General features: G+C 34.1%; 1 protein-coding gene across 1 annotated transcript; it reads right to left on the bottom strand.

Moving 5' to 3' along the window:
- Window positions 1–5,119: 5,119 nt before the first annotated feature.
- LOC125863736 (cystathionine beta-lyase-like) lies at window positions 5,120–11,190 on the bottom strand. Its single transcript, XM_049543754.1, has 8 exons — window positions 11,175–11,190; window positions 10,813–10,874; window positions 10,625–10,701; window positions 8,332–8,449; window positions 7,991–8,098; window positions 7,792–7,886; window positions 6,338–6,486; window positions 5,120–5,217 (listed from the first exon to the last, which is right to left on the bottom strand). The coding sequence occupies exons 1-8, from the start codon at window positions 11,188–11,190 to the stop codon at window positions 5,120–5,122; spliced, it is 723 nt and encodes a 240-aa protein (XP_049399711.1).
- Between the last annotated feature and the right edge of the window lie 6,184 nt (window positions 11,191–17,374).

Genomic DNA, 17,374 nt, shown 5'->3' with positions numbered 1-17,374 from the left:
GTACTCTACTGTTAATAAGGTCGAGGAAGCAGCGTGTCATTGATGGCGAAGGCGGCTATTAGCTCTCACGCGTCGTCGCTCTACTCTCTCGCCGTTATCCAGTTCAATTGCGGCTAAAACCTTTGCAGGCGAGTGAGAGAAAAGAGGCCAGTGTCGCCACGAAACTATCACCGAGGATGGCGAGAGTCGTTCTGTCCAATCGATGACTGTCGAGATGTCGCCTGTCGTTAGCGGTGGAGAGCAGCAGAATAAGGTTGTTTGGCTTTGTGGGTTAATGGGTATAACTAGGTAAATTACCTGTGCTTCACACGGGATTGAACTATTTTATTAAGCTTACATTTTCATTCGGTAATATTCGTATTTTTGATACATACACTAACTATATTGTCTAGAACATAATTAACTAAATTCAAATGGAGAACCTTCGGCTCCTTTCTTATGAACCTCCATCATTCTCTTTTTTATTATAGTATATTGTATCACGTATATGTTAAAAATGACACTAAAATTGTTAGTATCATAAATATTTTTCCTCATTATCTCAGAATAGTCATTACTATTGCTTAGGTTTCATATCACCAGCCCCAACTTATTTGGAATTGAACCATAGTTATTGTTATGTTATAGTATGCAGTTACAAAGAATTAATGCAATTATCAACAAAACAGTAGGTGACATCTGAATGGAACTGTTAACAATTGGATATTCTAAACCAAAATTTTGACACATAACATATTAAAATCTTATAGCATAATATCCACAAATATTTGTGGATATTTCAAAGATGACCTTACTTTCCTAACAATCAGGAAGAAAAAGGTACGTTGCCCAACATATATTTCAAAAAGATAGTCTGTCGAGTCGTATCCAAGTTTACAGTTCACAAATTAAATTGAAAGAAGCTAAAAGAAGGAGTTATTACTTCATTATAAAAAAAAACAGAAAACTTAATAAAAAGAAAGAGTTATCACTATAACAAAAATGATCTTTAATGGCAATTAAGAGCTTAATTATCGATAAATATGAATTTTCAGAGACAATTGATACTCTCTATAAATGTCCCTAAAGTCTATATCAACATTGAATCTAATGACAATTACTTAATGTCAGTAAAGTCTCTAGCACTCTTCGTTAATGTGCATATTTATTGTCAATAACAAATATTTTTGTTATAGTGTATTTTGGACATTTGTTAGTTTCACAAAAACTTAATTTCTTATTATGCCCAAAAAGAAGAGACGAAGAAATATGGCAAATTAGTTAACTTGCGATAAAAGTAGTGGACTAATTGTCTATATACTAATATTCTAGGAAGGGTGCAATGGCATACAAAATGTTTGTACCTAAGAAAAAACAATCAAAATAATATACTAACAGTGGCAAGCAAGAGAGCAATCTGTTTGGTTCTTTTAACAAACTTCATCATTCATTCTGTATTAGTTATCACATATTTATTGTTGTGTGCTATCAAATATAGCACAACCCACAAGCAATTTTCTCAAAAGTATATGAAGAAACTTGTAGAAAGGGACAAAAGAGAAGATAAATTTTCAATCATCCTCACCGAAATTTTAAACAGAGTTAAAAAAGTCACCAAAATAGCAAAAAGAAATTGGAATATACATGAATCAATATAACTTACAGTAAAAGATTAAGCTTCATGAAATAGAAGGAAGAAACCTTTGAGTAATGAAACACACTTTATAAGAAGCTTGAATAATGTATTTGAATTCGACTCCCTAATAGCGAAAAAAACTACAAATAATAGTGGCAGAAATAAAAGTTTTGTTTATTAAAGAACCAAATGTAATGAATTCAACAATTTATCAGCGTTGTGAGGTTTGGACTGAGAGGTGCAAGAGTAGTAATGTCGCATTGCAATTAAAATCAATTTTCTTTGTTTATATGAAGAAACCTGTAGAAAGGGACAAAAGAGAAAATTAATTTTCAATCATCCTTGCTGAAATATTTAACATAGTTAAAAAAAAGTCACCAAAATAGCAAAAAGAAATTGTCATAGTTACATGAATTACTATGACTTATAGTAAAGATTAAGCTTCATGAAATAAGAGGAAGAAAGCTTTGAGGAATGAAACAAACTTCATAAGAAGCTTAATTCATGTATTTGAATTCGACATAGCGGAAAAAACCTACAAATAATAGTGGCAGGAAATCCCTTTATTTATATACAACAAAAGGTAGTGTGAAGAAATGCTTATTGTGCCTTATTAGAAAGATCACAACTCTTTGAAAAAGTTATAACCCTTCGAAAAGGTCACAACCTTTCATAAAAGTCACAATCATAAAAGTCGCAATTATTTTTATAAAAGATAACTTTCCGTAAAAGTCACAACTGTTCATGAAAGAAAAGGCTAGTTTAGAAAATAAATAAATTCAAAGGGAATTCTGGTTTGTGATGGTGCCACGTAGGCGGACATAGGTTTTTTTTTTTTATATATACTAGGTAATTTACCTGTGCTTCACGCGGGCATATATAATCTTTCTAAGCTTTTGTAGGTTATACGGGAAATTAAAGAGAGTAAATTTTAGTAGGTTTTCAACAGAAATTAAATGATTTGACATTATCACATATCTCAAGAATTTTAAATATATTATGAATGATTAAAAATGTCTTGATATCTAATATTTTTTATCTTTTACATAATTTATCATAATATATGTTTGATGATATAATTGTCTTGTTAAAACTGAGTGAAGTTTTTAGGTAGCAATTAAACATATTTTTTTCTATTATTTTGTACATGAAAAATATACAACTGATAATTTTGTGGTTAGAATAACTCCTTGTTAAAAACAAATAATATAAAAAAATTTGATAATCAATATTAGTTATAAATAAGTTAAGACCGTTAAAAATGTACACCACAACAACATAAATAAATTTTTTTAGAGACAATCTACTTGTCTCAGGTCAAACGTTCACCACTTTTCGTTATTGTTACTTTGTTACTCTAACAAAATTTATAGAAGGAGAAAAATAAATTTGAAACAACAGCAAAATAATATTGTTGATCCTTTTAGAAATTCATTCTTCATTAAACTGCTGCTCTGAAGGCCCTTCTACGTGCTTCATCAATGCAACTTTACGACTTTTTTAGAAATATGCATGTATTGCATTATGAAAGTACAAGTAGATCAAAATGTTGGATTCTAGACTCATGTTAAAGAAATATTCTCGAACATTAAAAAATTAAAAATGAGTCTAACCTAGATAACTCAAATGCTCATCAATGACTTGGGACATAAAGGACAACTAATCTATAGGTTAATAGACATCTTTTGTAGCTTAAGATATTACTTTTATTTAGAGCAGGTTTTGTTTCATATTCTTCAAATTAAGCTTGATGTAAATAGTCATAACTCACACCAAAAAGATTTAGTAGAGCTGAATGAAAAGGAAAAATAACATTTAAAGGACGAAATCTTTGTCCAAGTGAGATCATATATACATAGGAGACAACAAAACAGCGAGAAAAAACATACATTAAAGGGTACTAACTATGAGATAGCCAATGATGATAACAAATCATTCTAACCAGAAAAGTTCACATGTTTTAAAATAACATACCTCAGAAAATTGACCAACACTTCAATCAACCTTCAATCCTTAAAGTACTCATAATATCTAGTGATAAAATTTAGTAAAAATAGATAGCAACATAAAAACAAAAAAATATGGGCATGCAAAGTTATTAACTCTCAGAGGATTTTCTAAAGAACACAAAATCTCATCATTGTATGTGAAGAAATGACGTTGTTGATGAACAAATTAGGGGTTTGTAAGGGTTTTTTTTAATTGTACCTTCAACAATTCCAGTAGAGAAAACTTGCTTGAATATTCAATTAACGTTTGTTAATAATATGTACTGACAAATACTTATAAAAATGATATTACAGAAACATAATCAACAAAATTTAAAGCATGTACTTAAAAATAACAATTAATAATATAAGCATAAATTAATGACTGTAAAAACATATCAGGTTTTGTAACAATAGAATGAAACAAAATGGAAAAAATCAAGTCTACTGAATGCACAGTGTCCCCTTAAGGAAATTATTCCCCCCTCGTACCCGAGATTTAAAAGAATAGATCTTCTAAGGAAAAAATGATTTTATTCACTAGTGTATTGATACAAAAAAATTGTGTCTATGAGTCATTACATGAGCAAAGTACACAATTATTTAATTGTCCAGAAGAAGAAGAAGTTCAAAATTTTCGTTATTTTAAAATGAGAGGAAATTCTTCTATTTATAAATAACAAAAGGTAGTGTGAACAAATGCTTATTGTGTCTTATTGGAAAGGTCACAATCTTTCATAAAAGTCACAACTTTTAAAAAAGGTTGCAACTTTTTATAAAAGTCGCAACTTTTCATAAAAGTCACAACTCATCATAAAAGTCACAACTTTTCGTGAAAGGGGAAGGCTAGTTTTGGAAATAAAATAAATTAAAAGGGAATCCTGATTTGTGGTAGCGCCATGTAGGCGGGTATATAATTGTGAATGAATTTGAATGTAATAACACGTGGATCAATAGAATAATATTATATATATTTAATTTTAAAAATTATTTATGCCACATCAAATTCTATTAAAAGGAAGGGCAAGATTACACTTATGTTTAAGGTTGAGGATATTTATTTTTATCCAAATACGTGGATGAAAGGGCATTTTTGATCCAATAGTTGGATGAAGGGCATTTTTGAACCTTTTCCAATAGGCTAAGGGCATTTTTTACCCTTTTCCCTTTATTTAAGAGGAACTTTCGTAAATAGGCACTATAATAAACTTAACTATGTTTCATAGCTATAGTTTGCATATTTACGGGCTGTAGTTACAGTTTAAACAGTCTCGTTTGTATAATTCAAAAGTTTGTATAATTCGTGAGTACATTCGAATAATTTATTTATTTTTGTATAAACTCAAAATAACAAACTTATACAACTACAAAAATCATAAGTGTAAATAGTTATACAAATTTTGAATTATTCTGCAATCTGATCCTACTCACTCATGTTCCAGACATCATTAGCAACCTAAACTAGTCCAAAACATGCATTCACTATGATTATCGAAATAACAAAAGCTATCAGAAATTACACAACACAAACCATTGGTGCCATTTCCAGTCGAGCTGTTGGCTCAGCTGACATCCTGTATTCCTTACGAAGATTGTTAAGCTCCTCCCACCAAGCTAGAGTAGCAAGGCATCACATATGTCCTTAAGGGTACACATACAAGGATACATATCGTCATCATCAGAATAAAAAACATACAATACGAATAAAATTCAATTTTTCAACATGAACCAGACGCATAACACAACTCAATTCCACAGGTCAACTAGCATTTATTTAAGCCACCAAGCAATTTAAGAACAAGTGACTGAACCAGATGCATAACACAACCCAATTCCACAGGTCAACTAGTATTTATTTAAGCCACCAAGCAATTTAAAAACAAGTGACGAAACAAATTTCGCTGAAAGCATGCATTCGATTACCACTTGGAACCAAGAATTTGGGAAGGCTTGATAGAGCCATGGTGAATGACAAATGGCTTGAACTCATGCCTCTATCTACTGTTTCGCATCTGCCATCTATTGGCTCAGACCATTGCCCTTTACTTCTTGAAATGGCTGAGAGACAACATGGCTCCATCAAATACTTTTAAGTTTTTACATTGCTGGGTGGAGAATAAATAAATTCTTGAGCATTGTTGAGGATTGCTGGAATAGAGAAATCACTGGCAGCCCTATGTGGATTATTCATATGAAATTGAAAAGGTTGACTTCTACTCTTAGCAAGTGGTACAGAACTGAGTATGGTGATATATTTATGCCAATGTGAAGGAGCACGAAGAAAAAATTAGACAAGCAGAGGAAGTGCTTATAAATAATAACACTGTGGATAACACAACTAAGCTCCAATTGATTAGATGATGCTTCTTTGAGAATAAAGCATATCCAATCCAAGCTCTTCTCATTGAGCGCGACCTCGTCATCATGTTTATGCCAATGTGAAGGAGCACAAAGAAAAAATTAGACAAGCAGAGGAAGTGCTTATAAATAATAACACTGTGGATAACACAACTAAGCTCCAATTGATCAGATGATGCTTCTTTGAGAATAAAGCATATCCAATCCAAGCTCTTCTCATTGAGCGCGACCTCGTCATCATATTTCTGCTTCTTTCTACCCGGTCGTACCATGAAACATTAACTGAGATCCATCTGTTGATGCCTTAAAATTTGACTTATAACCAATAAACAACTGAGATTGAGTGTTTATCTCAAGTGGGCTAGAATCAACGTACATTGATATGCATCTTTCATGGCAAAATAGCAAACCCTAAGGATATGCAACTCATTGAGCACGACCTCGTCATCATATTTCTGCTTCTTTCTACCAGTCATACCATGAAACATTAACTGAGATACATCTGATGATGCCTTAAGATTTGACCTATAACCAATAAACAACCGGGATTGAGTGTTTATCTCAAGTGGGCCAGAATGAACGTACAATGATATGCATCTTTCAAGGCAAAATAGCAAACATGGATATGCATCTTTGCTGTAAGCATGACATTTGCCAATCCTTGCTCCTTGAATTATAACTACAACCAACTTAAACACAACCCGATGAACATGAATAATATACATCGACAATATTTCAACAGAAAGCCTTGAAGCAATGGTAAAGTTGTGTCTGTGTGACTGTTAGGTCACGGGTTCAAGCAGTGGAACCTGTCACTGATGCTTGGGTCAGCTTACATACGTATACCCCCCATTTCTTTGAGTGTGGCTCTTCCCTTGACCCAGCGTGAATGGGGATGCTTCATGCACCAGGCTCCCCTTTTTTATACAATCAATCAACCAAACATTTTAACCAGAACATTATCAAATTTTTAAGTAAGACTTCTCTTCTGCAATTTCATCAATAATTTCACTAGAAATTGGAATGCCGACCGGTTACAGTGATGAAATATAAGATGGAGAGACATCATTAATGAGGCTGCTAATTGGGGTTAATATTAAAAAGGGTAAGATGGAGAGATATCATTAATGAAGGTGGTAATTCAGGTTAATATTAAAGTCGTTAAAAGTAAGGGCAAAGATGGGCCAAACGATTGACGTTGAGGTTATTTGGGGATAGATTAGGACTACATGGCTTCCCAATTCTACTTCTAGTTTCTTTTAATTAATAATTAAAAGTGCTATAATATGAAGCATGATACTAAAAGTAATTGTTCTAGATGCAGGCTTTTCTACAGTTTAAAGATAATAGTGTTAGAGCCATACTATTATTCCTCCATACAACAGTAAGATGTGAGCTAAAGCTACCACAAATTTAGAGAAAACAATGAATGGGAGAGCAAAAACCACCTAGTTGGCGTTCACTAAGCTTCCAAAACTTTTGAAGATTGGATTTATCTGGAGATTACCCCAAAGCTTAGCTCTGTGGATGCAAAGGTTGCTTTCCTGAACAGTAACCACTGTTCGGAAAAAATAACACAAACCTAGACAAACTAAACAACAAACTCAATTACCCAAAAGAGAAACATAGAAGGCACTAACAGGAGATAGATGAACATAGATGTTTGGAATAATGCTTACCCTACATGCAAGTTGACTTGCTCGAAGACCTTTCGGAGATTTAGTAGTTAGGATGGACTCAAGTATTTCAAATAAGGCACTGGGCTAGGAGATTAAGGAAGATATAAATCGTTCCAGGACTGTGCCAAAGTTTATGATAGAGTGTAGGCACCAGTAAGTACTTGGTAGCCTCTGGCCCTCAGCAACATGCTTAAAGAGTGCCAAAGAACCTGTCAGAAAACTCAGCATCGATCCTGCACCCATAGCCTGCAAATTGATCAACATTTAAATAGTAAGTTTCACGGGAGAGCTGGATACAAACAACCATAGTGCCTCAGTTCAAATTCCCAAAATATTACTTGTTTGAATACCCGAGAGAAGTGCAAAGACCTCCCCGGATGGTCAATTAGACCTGCATAATGGACCTTCTTCACTCGTGGATGGGAAGATAAATATTCAGTAACTTTTTGTGCATTCTCCTGCAAGATATTTAAATTATTTAGTTAGAACACTGTGATGTGCGAGAGTTTTATGAACCACCCTAACTTCTCTGCACAATATAAAGATGAAGATGCAGCAGTATGCATGCCATATTCATGAAGATTTAGGGTCAAGAATAATAGATTAACAAAGGCGCAGGAAGGCATATTGTTTCTAGAACGAGTAGTGGGACAACTAATTTCACCATAAAAAAAAAACAAAAAAAATAAACCTGTTGTTTTGCAACGCGAAGAGCCATTGTTTTGATTCCTCTCAAACAAAGCCAACAATTGAATGGCGCTAACCCTGCACCTTCAATATTTTGTAGGAAGTACACCTCCTTCGCCAAGCTGGTTAAGTAGGAAAATTTATAAGCAAATTATCAGAAGGATGCTTGAGATGTTCAAAGAGAATCAAGGCATCACACATCATTTACGTTCAATACGTTATACATAACTTACTAAGACTTGTCAATGAACCGATTTCTTAAACTTTACTTAACTTTATCAAGTATCAACAACAACAAAAAGATTTCATAAACTAAATGGCCCATTATAAGGGCAACCAGAGCATTCAGAAAAAGAATTTCAGTGTCACGAAGTATTGCACAAATTTGTGTATTGCAGGGTCTATAGGGTGCTAGATAGAGAGGACTTCTTGTACACACCTTAAGCCATATGGAAGGGATCCGTTTTTTACTTGCATACAACCCTGAGTAAGTGTACTTAGATTGTGTAAAGGCTCATCCTCGAGCCTCAGTGAAGGCCCTTATTAAAGTAAAGAATTATGGGAGTTGCGAGATTATCGTCCTTTACATCCTTTTAATCTAGTCCAAAGAAAATATTAGTCTTATTTTTAAGGAACTGGATGAGGAAAAGGAAGCATGATATCAACATTTGCTACCTATTGTTGAACAGTTCTAGAGTTTCACTATAAGTTCAGTAAGTTATTCATTGTTAGAGAAACTAATAAAGGGTCTACTTACTTACAAGCTTATGTTCATTACAGTCGAACTCTTAATGTGATTATTGGTTTAGGCCACCAAAAAAGAACCAAGAAAACTAAGAATACACAACCATAAGATAACAATAAATCAAATTATGAAACGTATGCGAAATAGAGGAAAACCCTTTCTCCTCTAACAACAAGTACACCAGCTATGAGATCATTATGACCAGATATGAACTTAGTAGCTGAATGCATCACAATTTCTATAAAACCATGGATAAGTAAACTAACATCCGATGCATGTTATTGGAGAGTATTCCAGTTAACGAAACAAAAAGTATTTGCAAATTCCAGTTACTTGTGAGGTTTGCATTAATGAGAGAACATAATTCTAAAGGACCCTAAAGTATTAAATAAAACACCAAGATACTATTAGAATTATTGGTGTTACTAGTTTTGAAACAAGTTCGAGTTAGTTCTTCTTGGTAACGAGCCACATAGATACAAATGCAGTAAAGCTTTAAGAAGAGTAAAAAAGAACGAAGTTCTTTTGACTGTGTCGAAGCTACGGTTACTTTTTCGAAAAGGATAAGGCTTGTAATGTGGTTGTCAATAAAAAGGATTAGGCCCAAAGGGGACAACTAAGGATATATTTAGTGCAAAGGTGAGATTTTTAGGCCAAGTGGACTTCAAGAACATCAAAGAAAGCCTAAGATCATTTCTCCAACCAAACTCAATCAAAACCAACATTTCAAGACGAGCCGGGCAAGTTCTAGATGAAAAAAGCGAACACAAGGCATTATTCAATAACTCACCACACATGGCCTGCAAATCAATCAACATGGTTCATAATCTTATTTCCTTTTCAAAATACAGGTAGTATTGAACATTTTAAATGTTATGTTCAACACTATTCACATGCATGACTATGCTCTTAGTACCAACCAAGTCAAAACCTTCCCAAAAGGACGATGGCTTTGCCCTTAAGAAAGTCGTCAATCAATCCATCATCAGGCAACCTTGTGCATCTATTCAGGAACGGCTACTCAGACTTCACCACAATCAACGCCAATCAAACACTCACAAGCAATCGACGATTTAACCTTAAGAAAGTCGTCACTCTCTATTCATCATCGGGCATCATCAATCCAACTCTTATTATCAAAACAAAAACAAAGAAGCTACAAACTACAAATCCAAAAACTAAATAGACCAATCCAACACAATACAACATAAACATCCACACTATCAAAGCCGAACAAGGACACACCAATCCATCACAAAGAAAGAAAAGTACGCCCGACAAGGGCACAATCACATTATGCCGAAACAATCAACAAATTGAGTACAAGGGAGGCACCCCCAACTGAAAATGAGACTGTGTCCTATAATCCAAATATTAAAAGAGAATACCAAAGAAAAAGAATAGTAGTAGTATGATATAACAATTAGCAACAGGGAAAAGATTGAGAAGGCAAATGTCATTAGAAAGTAGTTTGATAGGAAAAAACGATCTAAGAAAATAGTAATTGAACATAAGATGAAACTAACCAAAACTGATTGTAATGTTGAAGTACCTGGTAGCCTCAGCAACATGCTTAAAGAGTGACAAAGAACCTGTCAGGAAACGCAATAAAAATCCTGCACCTATAGCCTGCAATTGATCAACATTTAAACCGTAAATTTCAAGGGAGATTTATGGTGATAGGATGCTGACAACTATAGAGCCTTAGTTCAAATTTCCAAAAAAAAATTACTTGAATACCTGAGAGAAGTGCAAAGACCTCCCTGGATGGTTTGTAAGACCTGCATATTTGGCCTTCTTCACTCGTGGATAGGACGATAAATATTCAAAAAAAAATTATGCATTCTCTCGCACGACATAAATTATTTAGTTAGAACACTGTGATGTGCAAGAATTTTACGAACCACCCTAACTTCTCTGCACAATATAGAGATGAAGATGCAGCAGGCGGAGGAAGGCATAAATGTTTCTAGAACGAGTGGTGGGAAAATTGATTTCACCACCAAGAAAAAAGCAAATAAAATTAATCTTGTTGTTTTTCTACACGAAGAGCCATTGTTTTGATTCCTCTCAAGCAAAGCCAACAATTGAATGGCACTAACCCTGCACCTTCACCATTTTGTAGGAAGTACATCACTTTCAACAAGCTGGTTAAATAGGAAAATTTATAAGCAAATTATCAGGAGGACACTTGAGATGTTCAAAGAGAAACAAGGCATTAGACATCATTTACATTCAATATGCATAACTAACTAAACATTTTCGAGACTTGTCAATGAACTGATTTCTTAAACTTATTTAACTTTATCAAGTATCAACAACAACAACAACAACAACAAAAAGAATTCTTAAACTTCATGGTCTATTATAGGGAAGCCAGTGCATTCAGGAAAAGAATTTCAGTGTTGCGAAGTATTGCACAAATTTGTGCATTGCAGGGTCTGTCTATAGGGTGCTGCATAGAGAGGACTTCTTGTATACAACATAAGGCATATGGAAGGGATCCATTTTTTACTTGCATGATTGTAGGAGGAGTCCAACGGACTTGAGGCAAATTCACATGCATCAAACAAAAGTAGGGAAGGAGAATTATTACTTCAACGCAAGAAAAAGAATTTGAATGACTTCGAGAAATCGGATTGCAGTAGTACTATATAAATGGGAGCTTGAAATGCTATAAAAATGAGGCTTCCTTTAAGGAGAAAAAAAATATTACTCACTAAATTGAGCACTGTAAATGATTCTAAAGTAACAAAGTACATGTTCATTATTTTTCCAAAGCTTACTTCAATTATCATTTAAGCCTAAACTTTCATGAACCCAAACCAAACAGCAACATCGATAATTTAAAGACCTCACATATTTTGAACAAAAAGAAAGGAAACTCAGGATGGGAGAAAACTACGATTACAAAAATGAGAATTCAAACCAAACAAGTATGAATGATTCAAAATAGACAAGCAGTGAATACAACTAAACATACTCATTTATATAAGATAAGAGAATCAAGAAGAAATTTAACTGAAATACTAAAAAAACACCCAATCATTATGTTTAATCAACAAGCAATAAGCTGGAAACCATAAGAAAATAAGAATCTGATCCAGTTGTGGTGTTAACTTTGAGCTAAAATAAGCCCTTTATATTAACCACAAAACAGCGAACAAGCTAAGACGAGGAAACACAAACCATAACAGCATTTGACCACAAAATATTTTGGAAATTCAACACAAAATAGAATGTAAGATAACCCCGAGTGGTAAATTTAAAGCCTCAAATCTTATCAACTTATAAAGAAACCCATTATTTTACTAAGATGCAAGTAAAACAATCAAAGAGACATGCTTCGAACATACCCGAAATTAGAACAAGAGCTATTCAACCGGCAGGCACATTGGTAAACGAGAGTAAGGCTGTAAGCGATGATTCATCCTGTTTACACTAGTCAAGATACAAACGAAGTAATCAGCCCACGACATGTTAAGAAACCAAACCCACCTATAGAAACTAAATTTAGAATTTCAAACTAAACTACAAACCATAGACAACATGATGAGATTAAACAGTGGTAGAAACCAACAGTGAAATCAAAGAGGACTAAACCTTCAATATTTCAAGTAAAAATTCTACACAAAAAGACATTTATCAAGCTTACAAGCATAAAAACTAGCAACAAAAGTAATACATAGGTATATATCTCATATCAACAACCCTTAGAGGAAGAACAGTAAATCGAATGAGAAATTAGTCATTTGAGTAGACATAAACTCAGGCATAAGATGTGAACCAACGGAAAGAGGAACATAAAGTTTATGCAGCAAAACAAAACTACCAGTTAAGCCCTAAATTTGGAAAAGTAAAAAAAAAAAGAGCTATATCACATTTTTATAAAATCAACCTTTTAAAAACGGAGAGGTATGCTCATCATTCACATGCATGACTATGCTCTTAGTATTGACCAAGTCAAAACCTTCCGAAATGACGATGATTTTGCCCTTAAGAAGGCCGTCAACCAATCCATCATCAGGCAACCTCATTCATCTATTCATCATCCGGCATCATCAATCCAAATCTTATAATCAAAACAAAATCAAAGAAGCTACAAACTATAAATCAAAAACTGAAATAGACCAATCAAACACAATATCAACATAAACATCCACAATATCAAAGCCAGACAAGGGCACACCAATCATCACAAAGAAAGAAAAGTACGCCCGACAAGGGCACAATCACATTATGCATAAACAATCAACAAATTGAGTACAAGGGAGGCACCCCCAACTGAAAATGAGACTGTGTCCTTACAGTCCAAATATTAAAAGAGAATACCAAAGAAAAAGAATAGTAGTAGTATGATATAACAATTAGCAACAGGGAAAAAATTGAGAAGGCAAATGTCATTAGGAAGTGGTTTGATAGGAAAGAATGATCTAAGAAAATAGTAATAAATCATAAGATGAAAGAAACTAACCAAAACTGACTATAATGTTGGAGTACTTGGTAGCCTCAGCAACATGCTTAAAGATTGCCAAAGAACCTGTCAGAAAACTCACCACCGATCTTGCACCCATAGCCTGCGATTTGATCAATATTTAAACCGTAAGTTTCAAGGGAGAGCTTCATGGTGGCAGGATACCAACAAAAGAAAGGGAATTCGGGACGGGAGAAAACTACTATTACAACAACGAAATTCAAACCAAACAAGTATGAATGATTCAAAACAGACAAAGAAGTGAATACAGTTAAACATACTTATATAAGATAAGAGAATTAGGAAGAAATTGAACCATCAAAATGGGTTTATCAATATTTGGAACTGAAATACTAACCAAAAGTCCAATCCTTATGTTTAAACAACAAGCAATAAGCTCGAAACCTTGAGAAATCCACTTGTGGTGTTAACTTTGTGCTAAAATAAGCCCTTTATGTTAACCACAAAACAACGAACAAGCTAACATGAGGAAACACAAACCATAACAACGTTTGACCACAAAATATTTTGGAAATCCAACACGAAATAGAATTCAAGATGACCCCGAGTGGTAAATTTAAAGCCTCAGATCTTATCAACTTATAACCAAACCCATTATTTTAATAAGATACAAGAAAATCAATCAAAAATACATGCTTCGAACATACCCGAAATTAGAACAAGAGATATTCAATCGGCAGGCACAATGTAAAAGAGAGTAAGGAAGTACGCTATCTGATTCATCCTGTTTACAGAAACTAAATTTTGAATTTCAAACTAAACCACAAACCAGACAACATGATGAGATTAAACAGTGGTAGAATCCAACAGTGAAATCAAAGAAGACAAGAAGACATTTTTCAAGCTTACAAGCATAACAACTAGCAACATAAGCAAATACATAGGTATCTCATATCAACAACCCTTAGAGGAAGAACAGTAAATCGAATGAGAAATTAGACATTCAAGTAGACATACACTCAGGCATAAGATGTCAACCAACGGAAAGAGGAACATAGAGTTTATGCAGCAAAACAAAACTACCAGTTAAGCCCAAAATTTAAAGAAGAGAAAAAAAACTAAGAGCTATATGACATTTTTATAAAATAATATAATCTTCCAGTAAAACAGAGCAAAAAACTACCGTTGATCGGAACAAACCTAACACATGACGACTCAAACGCCTAATTGGAAAACATTTATAACTTAGGACCTGAACAACGCAAAACTAAGAAAAGGCTTTTTTACCTTGTGATGGCAGCGAACAGGAACAAACGAGCTAGTGACGACGAGCTTTCACCACCGAAATGCGCCTCCGAGAATTCTGATGAACCCCAACAACCAACAAACAAGAAAAAGAAAGAACCTCTTATAGTGTATTTTCTGAACTAGGGTCGGATGTCACCTTTAGGCAAATTATAGCCATAGTAAACTTTAAACTTCACAAAGGGAAAAACACAAAAAAAAAACAAGAGAAGACAATAAAACCAATCATAAATCTGAGTATTACAGGTCATTAGTATTATAAACCAAAGGAATCCAAACAACTTTCATGTTCTAAGCGGCAAATAAAGAGTGAAATATTATCTCTAAAAGCATATACAAATAGCTTCTAAATTAAGCTGCTTCTGAAGATTTGCAAGAACTAGATATAATGTTAAAACAATTGAGTATGCCGATCCATTAGCAATGTAGATTAGCAGGCATCAATAGAATTTTACCGCAAGTCAATGCATATAACTTACACAACAACGTGTTGTAAGCAGACGGTTTATAAAGTCCATACTTGGGAGGGTTCACGGATGATTACCTTGTAAATACCTAATGCATAACGTTTTTCCTTAATGTCTATTCCTCTACAAAAGTTGACTTCAAGTAAAAATCAATAATATTATAAAGTTCTCAAATTTCTAAGAGAGCTATTGGGTAGCTAATATATTCTGTAGCTGGTTCGTAAACTCGCATCTTCCCAATAGGGTGGCCTAGCAATCAAATAGATCAAGTAACAGCTTGGGAACTAAGGTTCAAATTTCTCAATAGACAAGACAGTGATATCTTCTCATCTACCTAAACCTTGATTGATGTGCATAGACAAAATAGACAATACTATGTAATACACTGTGGGCTCATACCACTGTTATCAAGAGGATAAATCAGGCACTTCCACAATTTTATCATCAGAGGTGCAAGCAAATACAGATATCTATCAAGAAAGTCTAATCTCTCAACCTCCCAAGGTAAGGATAAGGTCGTTGTACACTCTACCCACCCCAAACCCCACTTTATGAGATTATGTTGTGTACGTTGTTGTTGTTGGTGTTGTTGTTGTGGGTGAAATCAAATTCAAGCATGAAGCTCCAGTTTCCTCCGCCTCCCAAGGTAAGGATAATGTCTTGTACTCTACCCACCCCAAACCCCACTTTATGAGATTATGTTGTGTACGTTGTTGTTGGTGGTGTTGTTGTTGTGGGTGAAATCAAATTCAAGCATGAAGCTCCAGTTTCCTCCACCGTACTTTTTTTAAAATGAGAACCTAGTAAATAAAACATGAAATAGTAATAACAGAATGAACAAGCAAATAGCAATAGACTTGGAGAAAACTACCTTCAGTAATTTCAAATTCATCGATTTTCTCTTCTTCTTTTTTAGTCACAGTAATGCTTTCCGAGCTCTCCACTTTCTGTTGATGGCTTTGAGCATTTTTGGCAGTAAGTTCTTGTTCCTTCCTCTCAATGTCGAATTTATTCAACTTTTCATCAAACTCTTCTATGCATGATTTGAGTTCAGGTTTAGCAAAACTTCTTCCCCTAAATGAAGACAACATTCAAACAGGCAGATAAAGTTCACTTGGTTTCTTCAAGCGTGTTTGGGAAGCACCAATTCTAAAGTAAAGCAAGCCAAAATGACTACGAAAAGAGCCTCAAATGAGTTGAAATCTACCACTCATCAACACCCCCAACGTGAAAACTTTATTCGTTATGTAAAGAAAATCAAAAACACAAGAGGCTCATATTTCAAGACACCACAAATCAATTTTCTTTCTCAATTAAGCACAAAGGTAATGGCTTCGGTTGGTACTAACCAATTCAAAAATCAAGAAACATTTAAGTGACAACAACTCAAACTCAATAAATGACTCAACTCATTAACTCTTTCACATCCTTACTTGACTCAATTAGAAATTTTCAAAATCACCTCTTTTTCTTACATGCCCTCACAAGAAAGAAGAATCCCAAAACCACACACATATATAAACAAGACAAGGGACAAAGATACAACATTCACACTCACAAAGAATCATCTCATGCACACAAATGTCACACCATAGGCTTATCCATATTTTCATTCAACATTGACTCAACTCCATTTGGTTAGAAATCTCAAAGGACTTTGTTAAGCAAGTAATGTAGGCTTAGGGAGGTAAGGATATTATTTAGGTATAAGTGACGACACCCTCCTTGAACGCTACACAACAACTCATCATTTCCAACTTTCTCCACTTTTTTTCACTCCTCAAAACCATGCACAATTCCACACTATTTTTCATTTTTCTTTTTCTTATTTCCACTCCAGAAGTCCCACATGCAACCATTTTCAACTTTTGGAGGATTCAAGTCTCATTTATTCATTTTATTCAAGTCTCATTATTCATTTTCTTTCATTCAAGACTTTCAATCCATCCTTAATTTCTCCCTTCCTCTTTTTTTTTTCTTTTTATTATATCAAGCCCTCGTGTGGTAAGCATCCCCTTCAATGAATTTCGTATAATACCCCCAACTTAAGACTTTTAGCCTCAACTTTCAGAACCTCAAGTTCAAGGAGGGAATT

Source organism: Solanum stenotomum, chromosome 5, assembly GCF_019186545.1.
Source record: "Solanum stenotomum isolate F172 chromosome 5, ASM1918654v1, whole genome shotgun sequence".
NCBI classification, from domain to species: Eukaryota; Viridiplantae; Streptophyta; class Magnoliopsida; order Solanales; family Solanaceae; genus Solanum; species Solanum stenotomum.
Note: the sequence above shows the minus strand (reverse complement) of the source record. Positions and strands in the feature narration are given on the sequence as shown.

Bases quoted from the DNA above. Each gene is read 5' to 3' on its own strand.
- LOC125863736 (XM_049543754.1), bottom strand. The intron at 7,887-7,990 runs GTATTCAAACAA...ATCAATTTGCAG, and splicing joins GGTCTTTGCACTTCTCTCGG to GCTATGGGTGCAGGATCGAT. The intron at 6,487-7,791 runs GTGCCTACACTC...TATTGGTTATAG, and splicing joins AGGCTACCAAGTACTTACTG to GTCAAATCTTAAGGCATCAT.